At 44.2% G+C, this 21,455-nt stretch overlaps 1 protein-coding gene across 1 annotated transcript in view; it reads right to left on the reverse strand.

Moving 5' to 3' along the window:
* Window positions 1-6,762: 6,762 nt before the first annotated feature.
* The window catches only part of LOC122938329 (adseverin-like), a 61,901-nt gene continuing 47,208 nt past the window's right edge, over window positions 6,763-21,455 (reverse strand). Inside the window, exons 10-16 of the mRNA XM_044293775.1 lie at window positions 19,228-19,318; window positions 16,262-16,432; window positions 15,455-15,632; window positions 13,073-13,194; window positions 11,458-11,535; window positions 8,051-8,111; window positions 6,763-6,896 (exon numbers count right to left, since the gene is read on the reverse strand). Of these exons, the coding sequence (XP_044149710.1) occupies window positions 6,763-6,896; window positions 8,051-8,111; window positions 11,458-11,535; window positions 13,073-13,194; window positions 15,455-15,632; window positions 16,262-16,432; window positions 19,228-19,318 (835 nt within the window). The remainder of the gene's footprint in view (window positions 6,897-8,050; window positions 8,112-11,457; window positions 11,536-13,072; window positions 13,195-15,454; window positions 15,633-16,261; window positions 16,433-19,227; window positions 19,319-21,455) is intronic.

Raw genomic sequence — 21,455 nt, forward strand, 5'->3', positions numbered from 1 at the left:
TGTTAAAATGTCAGTTTTCTGTGATTAAAAAAAGTGAGACAAAGATAAATCATTTTCAGAACTTTTTCCACCTTTATAGTGACCGATAAACTGTACAACTCAATCTTAGTGCCAAAATGGCCTCCATTACTTCCAAGGGATGCAGGTACCAACATGCATGCCAAAAATGGTAAAAGGCAGAGTGGAGACAACATGCATGTGGAACCAACACTTCCTGAACTTTATAGCGGCCATTATGGCGCATAACTTAGTATTTAGTGTTAGGTTCCCGTCTTACAGAGATCGCCTTGACGTTCGGCAGACGGGCTCAGATGGTTTTGTACAAAATGCATTGGCCAAGCATCTCACTTTATAAATAGGCGTAGCATTAGCACTATAACATTTTTTGTGACTATGGCATTATTGTACTTTATCTGGTTTGCAGAGTGCTGTTGCATTGTCCTTTTTCTCTATATATGGAGTCAGAGCAGGGACTGCGGACTCACACTGAGGGATTCCCTCACTGTACAGCGATCTTCTGCATAGAAATAGAGGCTAAATTTGATTTAAATACACTGACTCGAGCATCGCTTGAGCACACACGGTGTTCGGCTGAACTCCGCGATGTGCCGAGCATAGCGATGCTCGAGCCGAACTAGCGTTCGGCTGAGCATGCTCGCTCCACACTATCAGCAGTAAGGGTGACCGCCACTTCGGTGGAAGAGGGGAGACAGCCGCGCGTAGGGTAATGGTGGGAGACGCGGAGGAGTTGCCACCGGGTCCTGGGTTGGCAGACCTCAACATCTCCGGGGAGAATTTTGGTACAGCCCAATGCTGAGACCCAACCCTATCCCAGGCCTGGGAGAATGCTGAAATACTTGATGGTGTACCCCAACAACCCCGGGGCCGGGTCGAAGTTTCCCCGTTTTGTGGTGCACCAGAATATGCTATATCGGGTAAACCAGCTGCGGGGTGAACATGTTGAACAGTTAGTGGTACCTGGGGCCTATCAAAAACTTGTGTTAGAGTTAGCCCACCAACATATTCTCTGGGGTCATCTGGGACTGCAGAAAACACAGGACCGGATACTACAACGGTTTTACTGGCCCAGTGTCTTTAGAGAGGTGGATGATTTGCCTGACCTGCCAAACCACTAGCCCCCAGCACCTGTCCCTTAGTGCCCCTCCCGATTATCGAGGTACCATTTGAGAGAATCTCTATGGATCTCGTAGGCCCAGTACCGAAGTCCGCTAGGGGGCACCAACACATCTTGGTCGTCCTGGACTATGCCACTCAGTACCCGGAGGCGGTGCCACTGCGACATACATTGGCCAAACTCATAGCAAAAGAATTAATGGAGATGTTTTCCCGAGTGGGCATACCCAAAGAGGTTCTGACTGACCAGGGGACTCCTTTTATGTCCAAGGTCATGCGGGAGCTCTTTAAGTTGCTGAATATCAAACAGATACAGACATCTGTCTATCACCCGCAAACTGATGGCCCATTAGAAAGGTTTAATTAAACGTTAAAAACTATGTTAAAATGAGTAGTAGCTAAGGATGGAAAGGACTGGGACCTTCTTCTGTCCTATCTTATGTTCGCAGTGCGAGAAGTTCCCCGGGTCTACTCTGGGTTCTCGCCCTTCGAACTACCATATGGCAGACATTCACGTGGTCTGTTGGATATAGCCAAAGAGGTGTGGGAGCAACAACCCACTCCATATAAAAGTGTTGTTGAATACATCACCCAGATGCAGGAACGTATGGAAACCATGTTGCCGCTGGTAAAGGAACATATGGAGGCAGCTCAGCGAGCTCAAAGTCAGGTCTATAATCGTCAGGCTCGGGTCCGGATCTTTAACCCGGGAGATCGGGTTTTGGTTCTGGTACCGACAGTGGACAGTAAGTTACTGGCTAGGTGGCAGGGACCCTACGAGGTGCTCGAAAAGGTTGGAGAAATAACTACAAGGTACACCAGCCAGAGTGGCGGAAGCCGGAGCAGGTGTTCCATGTGAATTTAATCAAACCATGGAAGGCTAGGGAGACCGATACTGATGATAGCCTGCGGCCGAGTTTTCTAGGGGAGAGGTTTCGGCCCCTAAGTCTGATGTAAGGGAAGCGGTTGCCACAGTGAAGATTGCTGACAGCCTCTCCTCTAAACAGACTCAGGAGGCCAGGGAGTTCGTCAGCAGGAACACGGATGTGTTCTCGGACCTCCCTGGACGTAATTCCATAATACAGCATGACATTGTCATTGAGCCTCAGGCCAAAATCCAGTTGAAACAATACCAGGTACCCGAGGCTTGGCGACAGGCCATCTCTGAGGAAGTACAACTAATGCTGCAACTTGACGTCATTGAGAAGTCTAGAAGTTAGTGGGCCAGTCCTATAGTACTGATACCCAAACCGGACGGGATGTTGCGGTTTTGTAACGATTTTCAAAAATTAAACGAGGTATCTAAGTTTGACGCGTATCCCATGCCCCGTGTAGACGAGCTGATTGAGAGATTAGGACAAGCCCAGTATTTTTCTGTTTTGGACCTCACAAAAGGGTACTGGCAGGTGCCCTTAACGGAGGCTGCCAAAGAGAAAATGGCCTTCATCACACCGGAGGGGCTGTACCAGTATAATGTGTTACACTTTGGTCTGCATGGCGCCCCCGCCACTTTCCAAAGGCTAATGGACATTGCGCTGTAACCACATTGTCGGTACGCTTTAGCTTACCTGGACGATATTGTCATCCACAGTACGGACTGAAATGATATAACAGTTCCAGCACTCCAAAGTTGCTGTATAGTTATTCTTTTATTGTAACTCTGTTAAGCGTTTGCCGAAACACGTCATAGAGTGACAATAAAAGAATAACTATACAGCAACTCTGGAGTGCCGAACCTGTTATATAATTTCTATTGTTTGGGATACCAACCGTAGGTCTGTTAACCCACGCACTATCACACAGTGCCGACAGATCTACGCAACATAATACCACAGTACCGACTGGGAAAGTCACCTGCCCAAAGTATAGGCTGTAGTAGACTCCCTTTGAAAAGCTGGACTAACCACTAACCCCAAATAAAATTGCGATAGGGTTAGAGGAGATCAAGCCCCAAGTAAACAAAATAGAGGCGATAAGAAATTGTCCCTGACCTGTCACCACCAAACAAATAAAGTCGTTCCTAGGAATGATAGGCTATTACATGAGATTTGTTCCCCACTTTGCTACTATAGCTTCGCCCTTGACAGAGCTCTTGAAGGGACGAAAATAACTGATGGCTTTGCTGGGATGAGCGGGCGGAAGAGGCTTTTTCCACTTTGAAGTCGGCCCTGTGCGGGTCACTGGTTTTGGTGACGGTCGACTTTAATAGGGAGTTTGTGGTACAGACAGATTCCTCCGCAGTAGGCCTTGGTGCTGTACTCTCTCAGGAAGTCAACGGGGAGGAGCATCCTATTGTCTTTTTAAGCCGCAAGCTCACCCCAGCCAAAACCAGGTATATCATAGTGGAGAGAGAGTGCCTGGCTATCAAGTGGGCACTCGAGTCTCTCTGCTACTATTTGTTGGGGATAAAGTTCCGCCTGGTGACTGACCACTCCCCTCTCAAGTGGATGAGCCAGGCCAAAGAGAGAAATGCCTGAGTCACCAAGTGTTTCCTGTCCTTACAGAACTTTAAGTTCTCCTCGGAACACAGGGCAGGCCGGTTGCAGGGAAATGCAAATGCCCTGTCCTGGGTATACTGTATGGCAGGTGTTTACCCCCTCAGAGTTGAACAAAGGCGGGTGGGGGAGAGGGGGGGGGTATGTAAGAAAGTACCTGGAATCATTGTGGATGGAAGGTATGTGTCACCGAGGTTCCTGGCCTCGGTGAAGTAAGAGCCGGTATTTTATGTGTCAGGAGCAGCTATTGCTAATTGACGCCTTGAGATTTAGCATGGCTGTCATAGCTGATCCGGGACGGCTCTTACTGGGAGTAGTCAAAGTGCTGGGTGGGTGACTACTCCCCATGTTTCAGGCCGGGTTTTGCCAGGCATAAAAACCAGCCAGCACTGCCAGGTGTGGTGGATTTACCTCCTTCTGACAGTGTAGCTCAGGAGTCTGTGTACTGTGAACTGAGGGCTGTGCTGGGATTTGAGGTTTGAGCCGGGCTGGAGGACTCAGGCCCCTCTAAAGGCGAACAGGCCGCCTATGAGCTAGATGAGGCTGAACGGCTAACAGGGTGTTAATTAACACCCAGGAGAAAAGGTGACTTTTATTGTTTATGGACTTTCCTTGTGTGTGAACAAACACCAAGCCACCTGCGTTTTGTGATACACCTTATCTGCATTTTGTTATACACCAATGTGTGAATAAACACCTCTGTTTGATTCAAGAACTGTGTACTTTGCCTCTATACTGCATCCGCTAGTCCTAACTACTAGAGCGGATCCCCACAATAGATATACAAGAAGATGTATAACTTAAACCAGCTGTACATATATATTTATATACAGGAGATGCCCAGGTTATACCTGCATGGTCTATATATATATAGAAGAACGTATGTATATATGTATGTTCTGTGATCACTCAAAAATGCAACCATCGATTTCAACTAAACTTGGTGTACACATCCCTTGCTACCTGGAAAGAAATCTTGTGGGGGTCTCAGCTCTCTAGGAAGTACCGTTCCTGAGATATTCCCCAAAAATTACCTGCATTAGCCAATACAAGCCTGCAAGTATTTCACTTCATATCCCAACTGCCATACACACGGTCACATGTCCCTTATCAGCCAATAGAAGCTCGCAGGCCCTTAGTCTCCACATACACACAGTTGTACTCCAGGTTTCCATAACAACACTGCCATTTTTCTTCACTGCTGTAGGTAAACTTTAGGCTAGAGCTACACAACGACAATAAGTGGCACGACACATAGGGCACAACTACACTGATACATGTGTTTTGCGTCATTGATGTCGCGCCAATGTCACACAACAATTTTTCTAATGATAGTCTATGGTGTTGCACTGCGACAGGTGACATGCTGCGACGCGACAGTCGCAGAAAAATCAATTTTGGATTGATTTTTTGCAACTGTCGTGTTGAAGTCGCAGCATGTCACCTGTCGCAGTGCGACACCATAGCCTATCATTAGAAAAAAATTTGAGACAAAATGTCGCGCAACACATGTCGTCGTGTAGCCCTAGCATTAAAGGGGCAGGGCGCTGTGGAGGTCACTGTTAAAGGGGCGGGCACTGTGAAGGTCCCTGTTAAGGGGGCAGGGGCCACTATTAAAGGGGCAACTGCTGTGGAGGTCACTGTTAAGGCAGCGGGGTGCTGTGGAGGTCACTGTTAAGGCAGTGGGGTGCTGTGAGGTCACTGTTAAGGGGACGGGCCCTTGAGGAGGTCACTGTCAAGGTAGTGGGGGGCTGTAAAACTCACTGTTAAAGGGGCGGGGTGCTGCGAAGGTCAAAGTTAAGGGGATGGGCTGCTGTGTAGGTCCCATTTTAAAGTGGTGGGGGTCAGTGTAAAGGGGTAGGGGACTGTGGAGTTCACTGTTAAAGGGGCAGGGTGCTGTAGAGGTCACTGTTATGGGGGATAGTGTCGATATCTTTTAACGACACACACAAACATTCAATGAAATAGATGAAATATACCCGAGCGAAGCCGGCTCCTTCTGCTAGTATCACTATATACAAGAAGATGTATAACTTATACCAGACGTCAGAAAGGATATTGTCAGTCTTTGAAGAAACTGTGGAATATCTTACATAGGGGAGACAAGCAAGAGTAGGGGTCTGGCAGTGAAATGAAGTGCTGAATCCAAATATGAAATTGCTGTGCCAACACGATGGGCAGTTTATCTTGGGGATCAAATACTGCCCTTTGACAGGGGTTAGGCTAACTGTACACATTAGACGGCTATTTTTTCCAACCTCCCCCCTCCCATACACCTGCACATACAGTGGTGGCTTATATCCCTTGAGAACAAAAGCATCAGGCATGTTGAAGTCCAACCTCCCCATCCTTCGTTCCCCTTGACATCAGCCGCCCCACATCTTGGTGAATTTATGAAAGGGCCAATGTTCATGTTCTTCATTCTATAGGTTTACCAAGCTCAGCAGAACGCTATGGTGGAGCCACCATAGTGTTTGTTTGTTTTTTAAGATTGTATGAAGTTGAGTTCTCAAATTAATTGATCATTTCAGCCAAAAGCATTTATCACTTACCGACTGATTAGGAAATAAATGTTGAATTGTTGAGGATATGACTATTGGGGCCCCCATCAGTTGTAAGAATGAGAGATCCTGGTCCCCTGAACCACACAACTGGAGCTAAGAGATGTTGGTGTTCGAGCATGCAACCTTCTGCTCCAAGACTATGACACTAACGGAAGTTGCTCAAAGGTGGGATTTAGGTTGGATCTTCATTAAAGATGAACCGCTCCTGAGGAGTTTGGCTGCAGTTTATCTGACTCCCACCGTAGAAACAACATCAATGTCATAACAGATAAGATCTTGAGGGAGGATACAGCTTACAGTGCTGTAAATCAAACCTTTCAACAATATCACTGATTGGTGAGGGTACCACATATCTTCTGCTATATGCTTTAATCTGGAATACCCCTTTCAGTTATCACAATGGAGATGGAGCTGTTGCTTAGCAACTGCTAACAATGTTACATTCAAATTTCACCAATAGGCTCAATGACTCAGAAACATCATAAATGATCCCAATGTTCAACAAACAGATTGTGATAGTTGATGAATGAGGTATATGATTAGTCCGAAATGTCCATGCAAATTGTCCTTCATTGTTGATATTTCTTGGGATCCCAGGCCAAAAACCAGCCAGTGAACGTAGGTGGCTCATGTCCTTGCTTGACAACGGTGATCGGGATGTTTTTGTCTCTTCCTGATGGATCACTCTCAAGATATCGTTTAGCTATAACCAAAATATAATAGGTTTATTGGAAATGTGGATCAAAGCAATGAAATAATTAAGCAACAAAAAGGCCAGGAGTTGTTGGCGGCCATTGATAGGGTTTTCTGCTTTGGACAATCCCTACTTGTCCGAAGGTCCACTTGACACTGAATCACAAAGCGGGACCTCTATTGATCAGTGATATAATCTGTGGGAAAACCTGGTATGAAGTGTTCAGTTTCTCTGCAGACCACCTCTGGACAAATTAAGCATTACAACATTTTCATTCATATCAATAGGTTGTCTGTCTAATGCAGGACAAGAAATGTCCTCCAGAGCAAGATAGTCTTTGTCACCCCTCTCAACTGTGGCCATGAGATGAAGACCCTAAACAGAAGTCTCCATCTAATAACCCATCATTTTCTACTAAGGTGTATGAAACTGGTTTTACAAACCGGAAAACCTCTTTAACTGAGATTTCAGCACCATTCTCAAGGTTGGACTAATCTGTCCTACATAAATCAAATTCTGTACGCTCATTGGAAATATATTGACAATGAGCAATTGGCCTCCATGGTTCTCAAAATCACAATAAGGGCAACTTATAACAGGTGGGTTGCCCTATCTATGTACTGGCAACCCAGTGGTCTCTAATGCGTAGTTGTCCCAGCATGCATGTTGGGTAAAACTTGCTTTAGGTAGAAGGTACAGCACTGTTGGACTCTTAAAGGAGCTGTCCCATCAGGAGAAGCCATATCTATATATCCTAGTAAGTTATAGAGGGAGTTCTCACCTTGAGACCCTAGAGGGGCATAGTCTTGATGACTCAATCAAGTATTCAGTAATTGCCCAGTAAGATAATTAGAGAATATTATTTGTAACCTCCAGCTTCTACTAGTGATAATAGGACATCAGTTCATTGTGAGGGGAGCTACTGAACTAGTTGTCTGTCTTGATAGGACAACCCCTTTTCCTCTGTAGGCACGCAAATTTTGACAGGATCCTCCAACAAACATATGTTAATATGCCAGCATGAACTAGGAACTGGACTGATTAGATCTTTACCCAAGATCAACAGCCTCTGGAGTGTATGGCAGCCGCTTATCTCAAGCTGAATAGTAATGCCAGAGATGATAGCTACTGCACAAAGAAATGGAGAAGAATAATAGACTGACCTGCCAGCAGAGATTCCTTCTTCTCTACATCATTGGAATCAATTCCAATCCACAAAAATATCTATAAGAAATAATAAAACATTATGTTTATTAAAAAAACAAAAACGGGTTGGGGCTCAAAGATATGTCAAAAGATAGCATTGGTCAAGAGCCAAGACTGAGGTGGTCCATGAGCTTGAACCATGGTTGGACTGTCTCACCAGGAAATCCGCCAAGTTCTTGCTAAATAATCAAGCCCAGGTACAGCAGAGCCCATAAAGTCCAGCAGAGAACAAACCAATCTGAACTGCCAAAGATGCTGATTGCTTACTTTTTTGGATGGGGGGGGGTTTAACAAATAACTCTGATTGCAGATTTTGCATTGGGGTCTAGAAGCTTCAAATGATGGCTCTGCTTGGACCTCAATGATCTCTAAAGGGTCACAGAAACCATTGAGTTGCTATCCCTGTACTGTGACATCACTGTGTTTATTATCCCTGTACTGTGACATCACTGTGTTTATTATCCCTGTACTGTGACATCACTGTGTTTATTATCCCTGTTCTGTGACATCACTGTGTTTATTATCCCTGTACTGTGACATCACTGTGTTTATTATGCCTGTACTGTGACATCACTGTGTTTATTATCTCTGTACTGTGACATCACTGTGTTTATTATCCCTGTACTGTGACATCACTGTGTTTATTATCCCTGTACTGTGACATCACTGTGTTTATTATCCCTGTGCTGTGACATCACTGTGTTTATTATCCCTGTGCTGTAACATCACTGTGTTTATTATCTCTGTGCTGTGACATCACTGTGTTTATTATCTCTGTACTGTGACATCACTGTGTATATTATCCCTGTACTGTGACATCACTGTGTTTATTATCCCTGTACTGTGACATCACTGTGTTTATTATCCCTGTACTGTGACATCACTGTGTGTATTATCCCTGTACTGTGACATCACTGTGTTTATTATCTCTGTACTGTGACATTACTGTGTGTATTATCCCTGTACTGTGACATCACTGTGTATATTATCCCTGTACTGTGACATCACTGTGTATATTATCCCTGTACTGTGACATCACTGTGTGCATTATCCCTGTACTGTGACATCACTGTGTGCATTATCCCTGTACTGTGACATCACTGTATTTATTATCTCTGTAGTGTGACATCACTGTGTATATTATCCCTGTACTGTGACATCACTGTGTATATTATCCCTGTACTGTGACATCACTGTGTGCATTATCCCTGTACTGTGACATCACTGTGTGCATTATCCCTGTACTGTGACATCACTGTATTTATTATCTCTGTACTGTGACATCACTGTGTTTATTATCCCTGTACTGTGACATCACTGTGTGTATTATCCCTGTACTGTGACATCACAGTGTTTATTATCCCTGTACTGTGACATCACTGTGTATTATCCCTGTACTGTGACATCACTGTGTGCATTATCCCTGTACTGTGACATCACTGTGTGTATTATCCCTGTACTGTGACATCACTGTGTTTATTATCCCTGTACTGTGACATCACTGTGTTTATTATCCCTGTACTGTGACATCACTGTGTGTATTATCCCTGTACTGTGACATCACTGTGTGTATTATCCCTGTACTGTGACATCACTGTGTGTATTATCCCTGTACTGTGACATCACTGTGTGTATTATCTCTGTACTGTGACATCACTGTGTGTATTTTCTCTGTACTGTGACATCACTGTGTGTATTATCCCTGTACTGTGACATCACTGTGTTTATTATCTCTGTACTGTGACATCACTGTGTTTATTATCTCTGTACTGTGACATCACAGTGTTTATTATCCCTGTACTGTGACATCACTGTGTTTATTATATCTGTACTGTGACATCACTGTGTGTATTATCCCTGTACTGTGACATCACTGTGTGTATTATCCCTGTACTGTGACATCACTGTGTGTATTATCCCTGTACTGTGACATCACTGTGTGTATTATCTCTGTACTGTGACATCACTGTGTGTATTTTCTCTGTACTGTGACATCACTGTGTGTATTATCCCTGTACTGTGACATCACTGTGTTTATTATCTCTGTACTGTGACATCACTGTGTTTATTATCTCTGTACTGTGACATCACAGTGTTTATTATCCCTGTACTGTGACATCACTGTGTTTATTATATCTGTACTGTGACATCACTGTGTTTATTATCTCTGTACTGTGACATCACTGTGTTTATTATCTCTGTACTGTGACATCACTGTGTTTATTATCCCTGTACTGTGACATCACTGTGTGCATTATCTCTGTACTGTGACATCACTGTGTTTATTATCCCTGTACTGTGACATCACTGTGTTTATTATCCCTGTACTGTGACATCACTGTGTTTATTATCCCTGTACTGTGACATCACTGTGTTTATTATCCCTGTACTGTGACATCACTGTGTGCATTATCCCTGTACTGTGACATCACTGTGTGCATTATCCCTGTACTGTGACATCACTGTGTGCATTATCCCTGTACTGTGACATCACTGTGTTTATTATCCCTGTACTGTGACATCACTGTGTGCATTATCCCTGTACTGTGACATCACTGTGTGCATTATCCCTGTACTGTGACATCACTGTGTGCATTATCCCTGTACTGTGACATCACTGTGTGAATTATCCCTGTACTGTGACATCACTGTGTGCATTATCCCTGTACTGTGACATCACTGTGTGCATTATCCCTGTACTGTGACATCACAGTGTTTATTATCCCTGTACTGTGACATCACTGTGTTTATTATCCCTGTACTGTGACATCACTGTGTTTATTATCCCTGTACTGTGACATCACTGTGATCATTATCTGTTTGTATTAGGAGGACCAAAAAACTGTAGCCCTTTCTGAACTTGCTGCTCAAGGTGGCCATGGTCTAGAAGGGCACCATTTAACTTTTGGCTGTAGGGCCCCAGGGTTACTTATAACATCTGTTTGTTGACTTGATAAATTATATCATTATGGCTTCCTGCAACCACCACTATTGAACTTAATAGGTACTGTATTTTCTGTAGGGAATGAGCTCCCCCTAGAGGTGGCTGCGGGTATTCATGTGTCACAACAGGAGTAGGAGTTCAGTGTTGGGTCCCCTAGTTAGAAGATTTGTAAGAAGACATTTCCCTCTTTAATTCGGCATTTGATAATCCAGGGACTCTGAAGATCTGGGATTTGCTTACAGCAACAAATATTATATTATAAGACTTGTCTGATTAAATGATGATTGTGCCATACTTCTTATTAACAGACCTTGACTTTCTTGAAGATCTTTTTCTATACAAGTAATTTGTATGGGTGTCTAATAATCTAGAATATCTGATAATATCTGCTGGACTAATGGAGTTTTACATAGTCCTTACCTGCTCCCAGGTATCCAGCATCATGACGTCATCCTCGGCAAGGTCTTCCTGTGTAAACTCCCCGGGCACTTCTTCAACCTGCCAGTCACAACAGACGAGTATATTAATCACCAGGATATTCTAGACAGATACATACACGGAGAGCAATTCCATTCCTGAAATACTCTGTGCAACGAGTGATGTATGGCATAATAATGATCCTATGACCTAAAACTATGTGGCTGCTATCAGTGGTAGATTTAAAGGGACAGCTCTGCCTCTGAACCATAAATAACACTGAATAACCTTGCATTAACTATTAGTCTGGTGAACTTTTTGGTTTCAGTTCCTTGCTATTTTCCAGATCTCTGCTTGCTGCCAGTGCATGGAAACAGAAGATGGAAACCCTTCCAGACTTGGTTGTTTACACAGGTTTTCTAAAACTGTATCTAGACAATCCACTGTGAACTAAACAATGTGGACTCCTGGTTGTTACTATGTATCAGTTCTAGGTAAACTGTATCCAAATGTAGTGATTCATATTCATGCATTACGTAGCTGGTCGGGGTCCTGGCCATGACCAAGCAGCTCTCTGCTATAAGAGACAGAGGGCTCGAGTTTAGGGCCCCTGTGATGTCCATATGCTGTATTAGTAGAGGGGCTGGATAGGTGATAAATGTACTATTGGTAGTGGCATGACCACTAGGACACCCACCGGTCCCCAAATCTGCCGTGTAAATAAAGCGATAGTGTGCATTCATGACCATTGCTCCATCCATTTCTATGGGACTGGTGGAGATAGCCAACCTGCGTCTGACCATGAAGTTTGACAGCACCTCCATCATGTGCTCTCACTTTGCCTTGAGGATCTGAAATAATTGGATCATGTGACCAAAGAGGTCCTAACAGCAGGTCACCTGTCAGCAATACCATAATCGGCCACTAGGTGGCACCATAGCTACTTAGTATGGTCCCCCCTGCGCCACCAATTTCCCAGTACAAATGCTTGACACATGCCCGAGCAATGCAGAATGTAAAGTACAAGCCCCAGAACTGGTGAATTTACTATTTTTTTTCGCTAAGCAGATTTAAAAAATTGTAATAATGCAAAAGTTGCCCTCAGCCTTACCCACTTCACCCGACTTATGTGTCAAAAATATGGTGCTCATCCTCTAAAGCAGGGAGGAGCAACCTCCGGCACTCCAGGTGTTGTGAAACTACATCTCCCATCATGCACACTTGTTTGGCTGTTATCTGAACTCCCACAGAAGTGAACGGAGCATGCTGGGAGTTGTAGTTTTACAACAGCTGGTGCGGAAGGTTGCTGAAGCAAATTTCTCAATGCAATTACATCAGACAGCTGCCATAAATACACTGATAAATTCTCCAGCTTCACTTCACATATTACAAAGCTGTCCGCCTGCTGCCACCACTAGGGGGAGCTCAGTGCAGAGTTTATACAGTGCAATGGAAGCTAAAATAAGGTCTTTGCACTAAGCTCCCCCTAATGGTGGCTGTGTGAAAAAGGTGACCCAGTCAGCACCCCAGGTCTCAGGCACTTATCACCTATCCTGCTTCAGGGACCATCCTCTTTATGGATTGTCGTACTGGGACATATCTAGAAAAGGAGCCTTACCAAGAACCTCCCGGTTCTATTAGAGCATCCAAACAGTTTTGGTGGGTGATCGTCCAGTTGAGATTCCAGTAGAGGAGACGTCTGATATTCCTTTTTACCTCCCAGGGTTGTCCAGAATATATCTGGTAAAAGGAAGACATTTATAGGATTATAATGTGTGCGGCCATAGGTCGATGAAATTCAAAGATCAGAACACACGGGTCTTGTGTCCACCTCTGATTTGCCAGGGGCTACGTTGGCCTCACGTATGAAAGTGAGTGAAGACAAGTACTGGAGGTATCAGAATTCACCCTAATATTTTATGGCAGTGTTGAGGTTGATCTTGCTGCCTGTATGGGAGCTGTATACTTAGGTGTGCTTGGAGCTCCCTCTAGTGGTGGCTACAGACTGTCAGGATTTTGTCCGATTGTAGGCAGGGGATTCGGATCTTTGCATCAGCAAACAGACCTCCATAAAAATATACTGTGAAATTAAAAAGCTCAAAGATTCAGCCTGGTTTACAGGAAGCATAACGGTGCCAGCTCTATGGTCATACTGTTTATGAGAGGTGCTCTGCTGGCTGTAGTGTTTACTAGGGGGTTCTTCTGGCACTGTCTATATGGGGCACTCTGCAGTAATTGTTCATATTGAGTGGTTTCATGTTACTACTGTTTATAGTAGCACTCTGCTTGCACTGTTATTCGGGGTACTTTGGCTGTCGTTTATATCTGGTCTTTAGGTTGCACAGAGCAAACTTTTCAATGCTGCACTCCACGAAAATGATAATATCCGTGAAAATGAGGTCCTCCGCAGCAAAACAATATAAACCTGTAGGAAACTTTAGCCAATCCCTGATTGCTCTACTTACATATGTGGCATGCAAGGTATGGGGCATCTATGACAGACAATGCATGGCACACCTGCGGAAGGCAATATATGGTAGTGCCTGTGGCAGGAAATTTATGGGGGCCCTATGGCAAGCTATATGTGGGCACCTGTGGAATGCAATGCATCTGGGCATGAATAGCAGGACAGGCAATATAATGGAGCGGCTAATTGTGGCATGCATTGCATGGGGATGGCAAGTAGTGATGAGCGGCAGGGGTCATATTTGAATTTGCAATATTTCGCAAATATTTTGTAGAATATTCGTCAAATATTCACGAATTCGAATATTCGTTATATTCTACGATTTTTTTTCACTCGAAAAATCTGCAAGGTAATGATCGCGTAATATGTGAATTTTCGTAATGCGATTTTTATCGCAAATTTTTCAATTGCCGAGTAAAAACATGATTCCTCCCTGCTTCTTGCTTGTGGGCCAATGAGTCATAGCACTATATCAAATATATTAGTTTTTTCCAATATTCGTAATATTTTAAAACAAGAATATATAGCAATATAGCGAATATTGTAAAAAAAATAATAATATAGAGCAATTTAGCTAATATAGTGCTATAATCATTTTTTTATAGTTGTAATTTTTTTCTCATCTGAAGTTAAGATTGGAAAAAAAATTCAACTATTCAAAAAAAAAGATTATAGCACTATATTAGCTAAATTTCTCTATATTAGTTTTTTTTAGAATATTCGCTATAATGCTATATATTCTTGTTTTAAAATATTACCAATATAGTGCTATATATTAGTTTTTTAAAATATTTATCATTTTTCCCATCTAAAGTCATGATTCCTCCCTGCTTCTTGCTTGTGGGCCAATGACTTATTGGCCCACAAGCAAGAAGCAGGGAGAAATCACGTTTTTACACGGCAATTGAAAAATTCGCGATAAAAATTAGCATTATGAAAATTCGCAATCAACACTACTCCTGAAGTCAAAGATACTGCAGCCTTCTCATTGGCCCACAAGCTAGAAGCAGGGAGGGATCATGTGTACTGATTTAAAAAAAAATCTCGAATATTCGAAATTACGAATATATATCACTATATTCTAAATATTCGCAAATTTTTCGAAGTACCTATATTCGCAATAAAAATTCGCAATTCGAATATTCGTGATCAACCCTAGTGGCAAGTAGTACATGGACAGTATATGGGAGCAGCTATGGCAGGAAATTTATGGGGACATCTGTGGCAGGCAACGTTTAGTGAAGTCTGTGGCAGGCAATATATGGATTCTGAAGGTTGCGGTAACTGAGGATAGTCTTGGCTCGGATATCAATGACCAGTCTTCCCAACTTTATCATCAGTGAAAGCTCATAAAGAGCACTGTCTCAGCTAAAGCAATCTGTCCCTCTGGTTGGTGTATGTAAGATGCCCAGGTCACCTACCTAGGACTTCATGTTACTCATACTGTGATTATATGGGTCAAATGATTGGGTTGGGGGCATCCTGCACAACCATAATGCCCATGTAACAAACATTTACTGATAGATCTCATACCCGGCTCTTTGCCCTCTTCTATTTTTGTTCCTTTCCAATTCATAGTTTTCACCAGGTATTCTGTGCCTTTGATTTCCTCCTCATTTGCGCCCTTCCCAATCCACATTAGGGCGGAGTTATTTTGGAGTTTCAGTACAAAAGCGTCATTGGCATTGAGCGAGGAGGCATCAGCGTCAACCTGTGTACCAAAATGGAATCACTTATGAAGGAGACACATCTAAGAAGTCATTGAAATCATTTTTCACTAACTCTAAGATCCAAAGTTGACTTTTACTTTATTCAGTTGTTATAAACTCTATTCAGCCATTTTCTATAGCCCCTCTAAGTCATGGTACCCCCATAACAGTGCCATACTGCCATCTCCATACTGACCCTGAGCTGCCCGCCCTGTCCTCAAACTGAATATCATATTGCATGTATTCCTCCTGCCCTGACTTCGGCCTGTTACTAAACTACAAGTTTTGCCTGACACCCTTGGTGCTTTGCACTGGTTTCTGTTGACCCCTGTGGATCGGCTGTCAACCAAACAAAGACAACTCCAGGAGGTAGTGGCCTGGTGGTTCACCTGAAGCGACGTCCAGATCCCTGTACAGAGGTTAAAGGGTGTAGACCAAGTGTTGATAACATGTAACTTCCAGTGTAGGAGGACTCTGGGAATATGAGGTGTCAACCTTGGTTGGAGTTCTACAGACTGACAAATTGGTTGCCGTTGAGCTTTCCTAGAAATGGCTGAATAGAGTTTCTGACAGATGGAGATGACTCGGGGACATATATTTTTTTTCAGATGTAATAATAATGTGCTTGTACCTCATTTATCCTTGTAACCGATCCCACGGATTTTCTCACTTGGAACAAACGTATGGGGCGAGGAGGAGCTTGGCCACCCTTCCTCGATGTGCCATCTTTGAATACGATCAGTGGCTTGTCTTTGAATATGGCCAGAAGATGGGGAGGCTCCTTCCCCTGAGAGGCTCGAGTCTAGAAAATCAAAAAGACACAAGCCATGTATATACTGTATGTAAACTACTATACATGGTGGGGCTCCCTATCACACACACATCAGGGTCTGTTTCACAGGAAGTCATTTGTTCTATAAATAGGCTATTATGAAGGCGGCCATCTTGTCTGAGCTGCTGTTGAGTTTTGCTTTACAGCACATGGACTAGAAACCTGTGGACAGGAGATGACATATTGTCTTTTATGAGAGAGTGTAGTGGGCATGCTCTGTGACCTGTGATGGGTCATTTTAACACATTGGTGGAGCCAATGTGAAGGTTTCCATACAACGATATCCAGAACCCCGAAATAAGTATAGACACATGCAGCAGGGAAGTGTACAGGGGCTTAGCTAATGGCTCATGGGCCCTGTTGCCCCCCTTCCCTCAGAGCTTTGTGGCCAGGGGCAGGGAGCACATAGACTTCCTGCTCCCTGTGGCAAAAATTTAAACAGCCCCCCCCCACAATTATCTAACCCCTTACCTCCAGCCAGAGGTATAACTTGAACATTCTGGGCCCCAGTGCAAAATCTATAACACAGTCTTCCCAGCATGCACAATACCGGTGTCTTCTTATGCTGCACAAGGGTCTTTGGGCCCCCTCGGGCTCCTGGGCCCGGTAGCGACTGCTACCTCTGTTACCCCTATAGCTACGCCCCTGGAAGTGTATGAACCATTCTCAGGAGCTTACTGTGATCCATGCCAAGCAGGTGAACATTTTTTAAATTAAAATTTTTTAAATAATCATCTTAAAATCTAAAGAAAAACATTTGTCATTTATCATGCATAAAAGTCCAAGCCAATAAAATATCACAGTATTTGTCCTGCATGGTGAACGCCATAAAAAATTCACAATGCCAGAATTGCTGGGTCACCTCCCGAAAAAATGAAATAAAAAGTTATATGTACCCCAAAATGGTGATAAGATCAACTGCTCCTCACCCCACTAAAAACATGTCCACGCACAGCTCTATTGGGTTGCAGTAATTGGAATGACATGCAGCGAATACTTATGTTCACCCCACAGTGAGCACGAGAAAAACAAAAACCCAAAAAACAATCCAAAACAATTTATGGAATTGCAGACCAGACTGATGATCAGCCCCTCTAACCAAATACAGACCCCTTAAATAAACATAGACCCCAGACACATACGTATAGTGTCTCATCCCCAGCCTCTGTGCGATGCTTTGAAGCTTCTTGCTTTTGCTTGAGGACCCGCACAGATCTGGTCATGTGATCTTATCTGGCAGGTCCTTCAACAGTAACAAGACCTTCAGAGGAGAATGAGGAGCATTACTGGGCTACTTCTCTTTCTTTAGTTATACCAAGCATGTCCCTTCTCTCCTCTCTCTCTCTGGCCAGAGGCAGGGAAAGGAGTTGTTGGGGAGGTTTTTTAACTGTTTTGGGGTTCAGGGGATGCAAACACAGTTGAAAATGGCACCAACATGACCATAGGACCATTTGCACTGTGATTAAAGGGCTTGTCTCTTGATAAACACTTATACCCTGAGTGACTGAGTATGACAACATAGGCCCCATGTTCTCCCGGTTCAGCAGTGGTCATGTATGCATATTGCCACTCCATTCAACTCTGTGGAACTGCCAGAGATAGCCAGGACCTTGGGCAAGGCTACAGTACAAGAACGTCTGATGGAAACTGATTCTGAGGTTTCTCTGTCTGGAAACAGATGCTGGGCAGATGTACTACTTTTCCATCAGTTGTGTCCAGCGCGATGTGTGTAACAGTTATCACTGCTGACGTTTTCGGTGCCTTTCACTAGCAGCTTTTTGTAGGGTGTCATAGTAATGACTCAGCCCATTTACGTCCAGGTAAACAATGTTATCAATGGACAGCACCGGGCAAAAGCCTCCTGGTGACCCTCAGCTTGTGCTTGCTGTATATGTTTATAGGACGGAGCCTTGTACTGTGTGACTGCTGATAAGAGCGGAGGAGAGGTAGAGCCCTTATGTAGGGTATACATTCACATCCCAGGGGCTGAGATATCGCTCAGGGACTCATTAGTCTATACTACTGTAAACAAGCCCCCCCCCCCTTCCCGGGCTACCATCAGTATCAGTGCAAGTAATCACATACGTGTGTGTGTGTGTGTGTGTGTGTGTCATGCATGGTTATAGGTGTGTGTGTGTTAATGCATGTATATAGTTGTGTCAGAGCATGTACAGTATATAGGGTGTGTGTGTATAATATATAGGTTTGTGCATGTACAGTATGAGGTGTGTGTCAGTGCATGTACAGTATATAGGGTGTGTCAGTGTATGTACAGTATATGGGGGTGTCAGGTCAGTGCATGTACAGTATATGGGGGTGTCAGGTCAGTGCATGTACAGTATATGTAGGGTGTCAGGTCAGTGCATGTACAGTATATGGGGGTGTCAGGTCAGTGCATGTACAGTATATGGGGGTGTCAGGTCAGTGCATGTACAGTATATGGGGGTGTCAGGTCAGTGCATGTACAGTATATGGGGGTGTCAGGTCAGTGCATGTACAGTATATGGGGGTGTCAGGTCAGTGCATGTACAGTATATGGGGGTGTCAGGTCATAATTGGATGACCACAGGTCGCATCCCTTTACACCTACACAACAGGGAATAAATTAATAAAAGCAGAACAATTAAACTGAAGAAATTAGCTCAGGATTATTCATTATTCACTGTGATATCACAAAGACGTAGATAAAGCGAGGATGTGAGAGTAAAAAAGAGCAAACAGTACAATAAAGCCAAAGTCGCCATAGAGTACGGCATTATACTGACGTGAGTGGCGCCGGCCTTGATGGATCGGTCTAGCTGCACCGTGAGGAAGGCGGACATTGTGATCTCGTCCTTTGTAGAATGGTTCCCCTGCCTGAGAGAAAGACCAATAGGACACCATATTAGGAAAATACCATTAATCTAGCACCAGATGGTTTGAAAAATCCCCTCATCTGACATGTATACATCCTGTTTTGGGTTAATGTAGGGGGAAGGGGGTCTACGTTCAGATCCTTAACTCTTGGTCTGAGTGGAGAACGCTTCCCTCTCGCTCCGGAGGACCCGTCCTGTTCTGTATTACACGACAACCCATTGATAGGAATTGACTCTATGTAATACTTCATTCCTCCTGTGGGGGCGCTGAAGGGAAACTGAAAACTTCCTGACAGATTCCCCTACAGATCACAGCAGATCGCTGGAGGTCTCAAAAGGAGGACACTGTGATCGGCTTATTAGCGGGGGGAACCCTTAAAGAAATAGGGATTGTCCAAAGCGGAGACCCCAGTAAATGCATATATGTGTGTGTCGTATTGTAGTTTATAGTTATAATGCAGCAGTTATGGTAATCTGACATCAGATTTTAAATTTTACTGTAGCACAATATTAATACAATGCACAACAATATTCTGCATAAGCTGATTATTTCTAGGGGCAATGATTGGTACAGTCGGGGACTATCCATGATTACGTCCTGTGGAGACCCCTTTAGATGCACTAAGAAGTTAATGTCTCACAAACTAATTACTACAAAGATAAATGAGGTTATAAATAGAGTTGAGCGAACACCTGGATGTTCGGGTTCGAGAAGTTCGGCCGAACATCCCGGAAATGTTCGGGTTCGGGATCCGAACCCGATCCGAACTTCGTCCCGAACCCGAACCCCATTGAAGTCAATGGGGACCCGAACTTTTCGGCACTAAAAAGGCTGTAAAACAGCCCAGGAAAGAGCTAGAGGGCTGCAAAAGGCAGCAACATGTAGGTAAATCCCCTGCAAACAAATGTGGATAGGGAAATGAATTAAAATAAAAATTAAATAAATAAAAATTAACCAAAATCAATTGGAGAGAGGTTCCATAGCAGAGAATCTGGCTTCCCGTCACCCACCACTGGAACAGTCCATTCTCAGATATTTAGGCCCCGGCACCCAGGCAGAGGAGAGAGGTCCCGTAACAGAGAATCTGTCTTCATGTCAGCAGAGAATTAGTCTGCATGTCATAGCAGAGAATGAGGCTTCACGTCAGCCACCACTGCAACAGTCCATTGGCATATATTTAGGCCCAGCACCCAGGCAGAGGAGGGAGGTCCCGTAACAGAGAATCTGTCTTCATGTCAGCAGAGAATTAGTCTGCATGTCATAGCAGAGAATGAGGCTTCACGTCAGCCACCACTGCAACAGTCCATTGGCATATATTTAGGCCCAGCACACACACAGGCAGAGGAGAGAGGTCCCGTAACAGAGAATCTGGCTTCATGTCAGCAGAGAATCAGTCTGCATGTCATAGCAGAGAATGAGGCTTCACGTCAGCCACCACTGCAACAGTCCATTGGCATATATTTAGGCCCAGCACACACACAGGCAGAGGAGAGAGGTCCCGTAACAGAGGATCTGGCTTCATGTCAGCAGAGAATCAGTCTGCATGTCATAGCAGAGAATCAGGCTTCACGTCAGCCACCACTGCAACAGTCCATTGGCATATATTTAGGCCCAGCACACACACAGGCAGAGGAGAGAGGTCCCGTAACAGAGAATCTGTCTTCATGTCAGCAGAGAATTAGTCTGCATGTCATAGCAGAGAATGAGGCTTCACGTCACCCACCACTGCAACAGTCCATTGGCATATATTTAGGCCTAGCACACAGGCAGAGCAGAGAGGTCCCGTAACAGACAATCTGGCTTCATGACAGCAGAGAATCAGTCTGCATGTCATAGCAGAGAATGAGGCTTCACGTCAGCCACCACTGCAACAGTCCATTGGCATATATTTAGGCCCAGCACACACACAGGCAGAGGAGAGAGGTCCCGTAACAGAGAATCTGGCTTCATGTCAGCAGAGAATCAGTCTGCATGTCATAGCAGAGAATGAGGCTTCACGTCAGCCACCACTGCAACAGTCCATTGGCATATATTTAGGCCCAGCACACACACAGGCAGAGGAGAGAGGTCCCGTAACAGAGGATCTGGCTTCATGTCAGCAGAGAATCAGTCTGCATGTCATAGCAGAGAATCAGGC

Source organism: Bufo gargarizans, chromosome 5, assembly GCF_014858855.1.
Source record: "Bufo gargarizans isolate SCDJY-AF-19 chromosome 5, ASM1485885v1, whole genome shotgun sequence".
NCBI classification, from domain to species: Eukaryota; Metazoa; Chordata; class Amphibia; order Anura; family Bufonidae; genus Bufo; species Bufo gargarizans.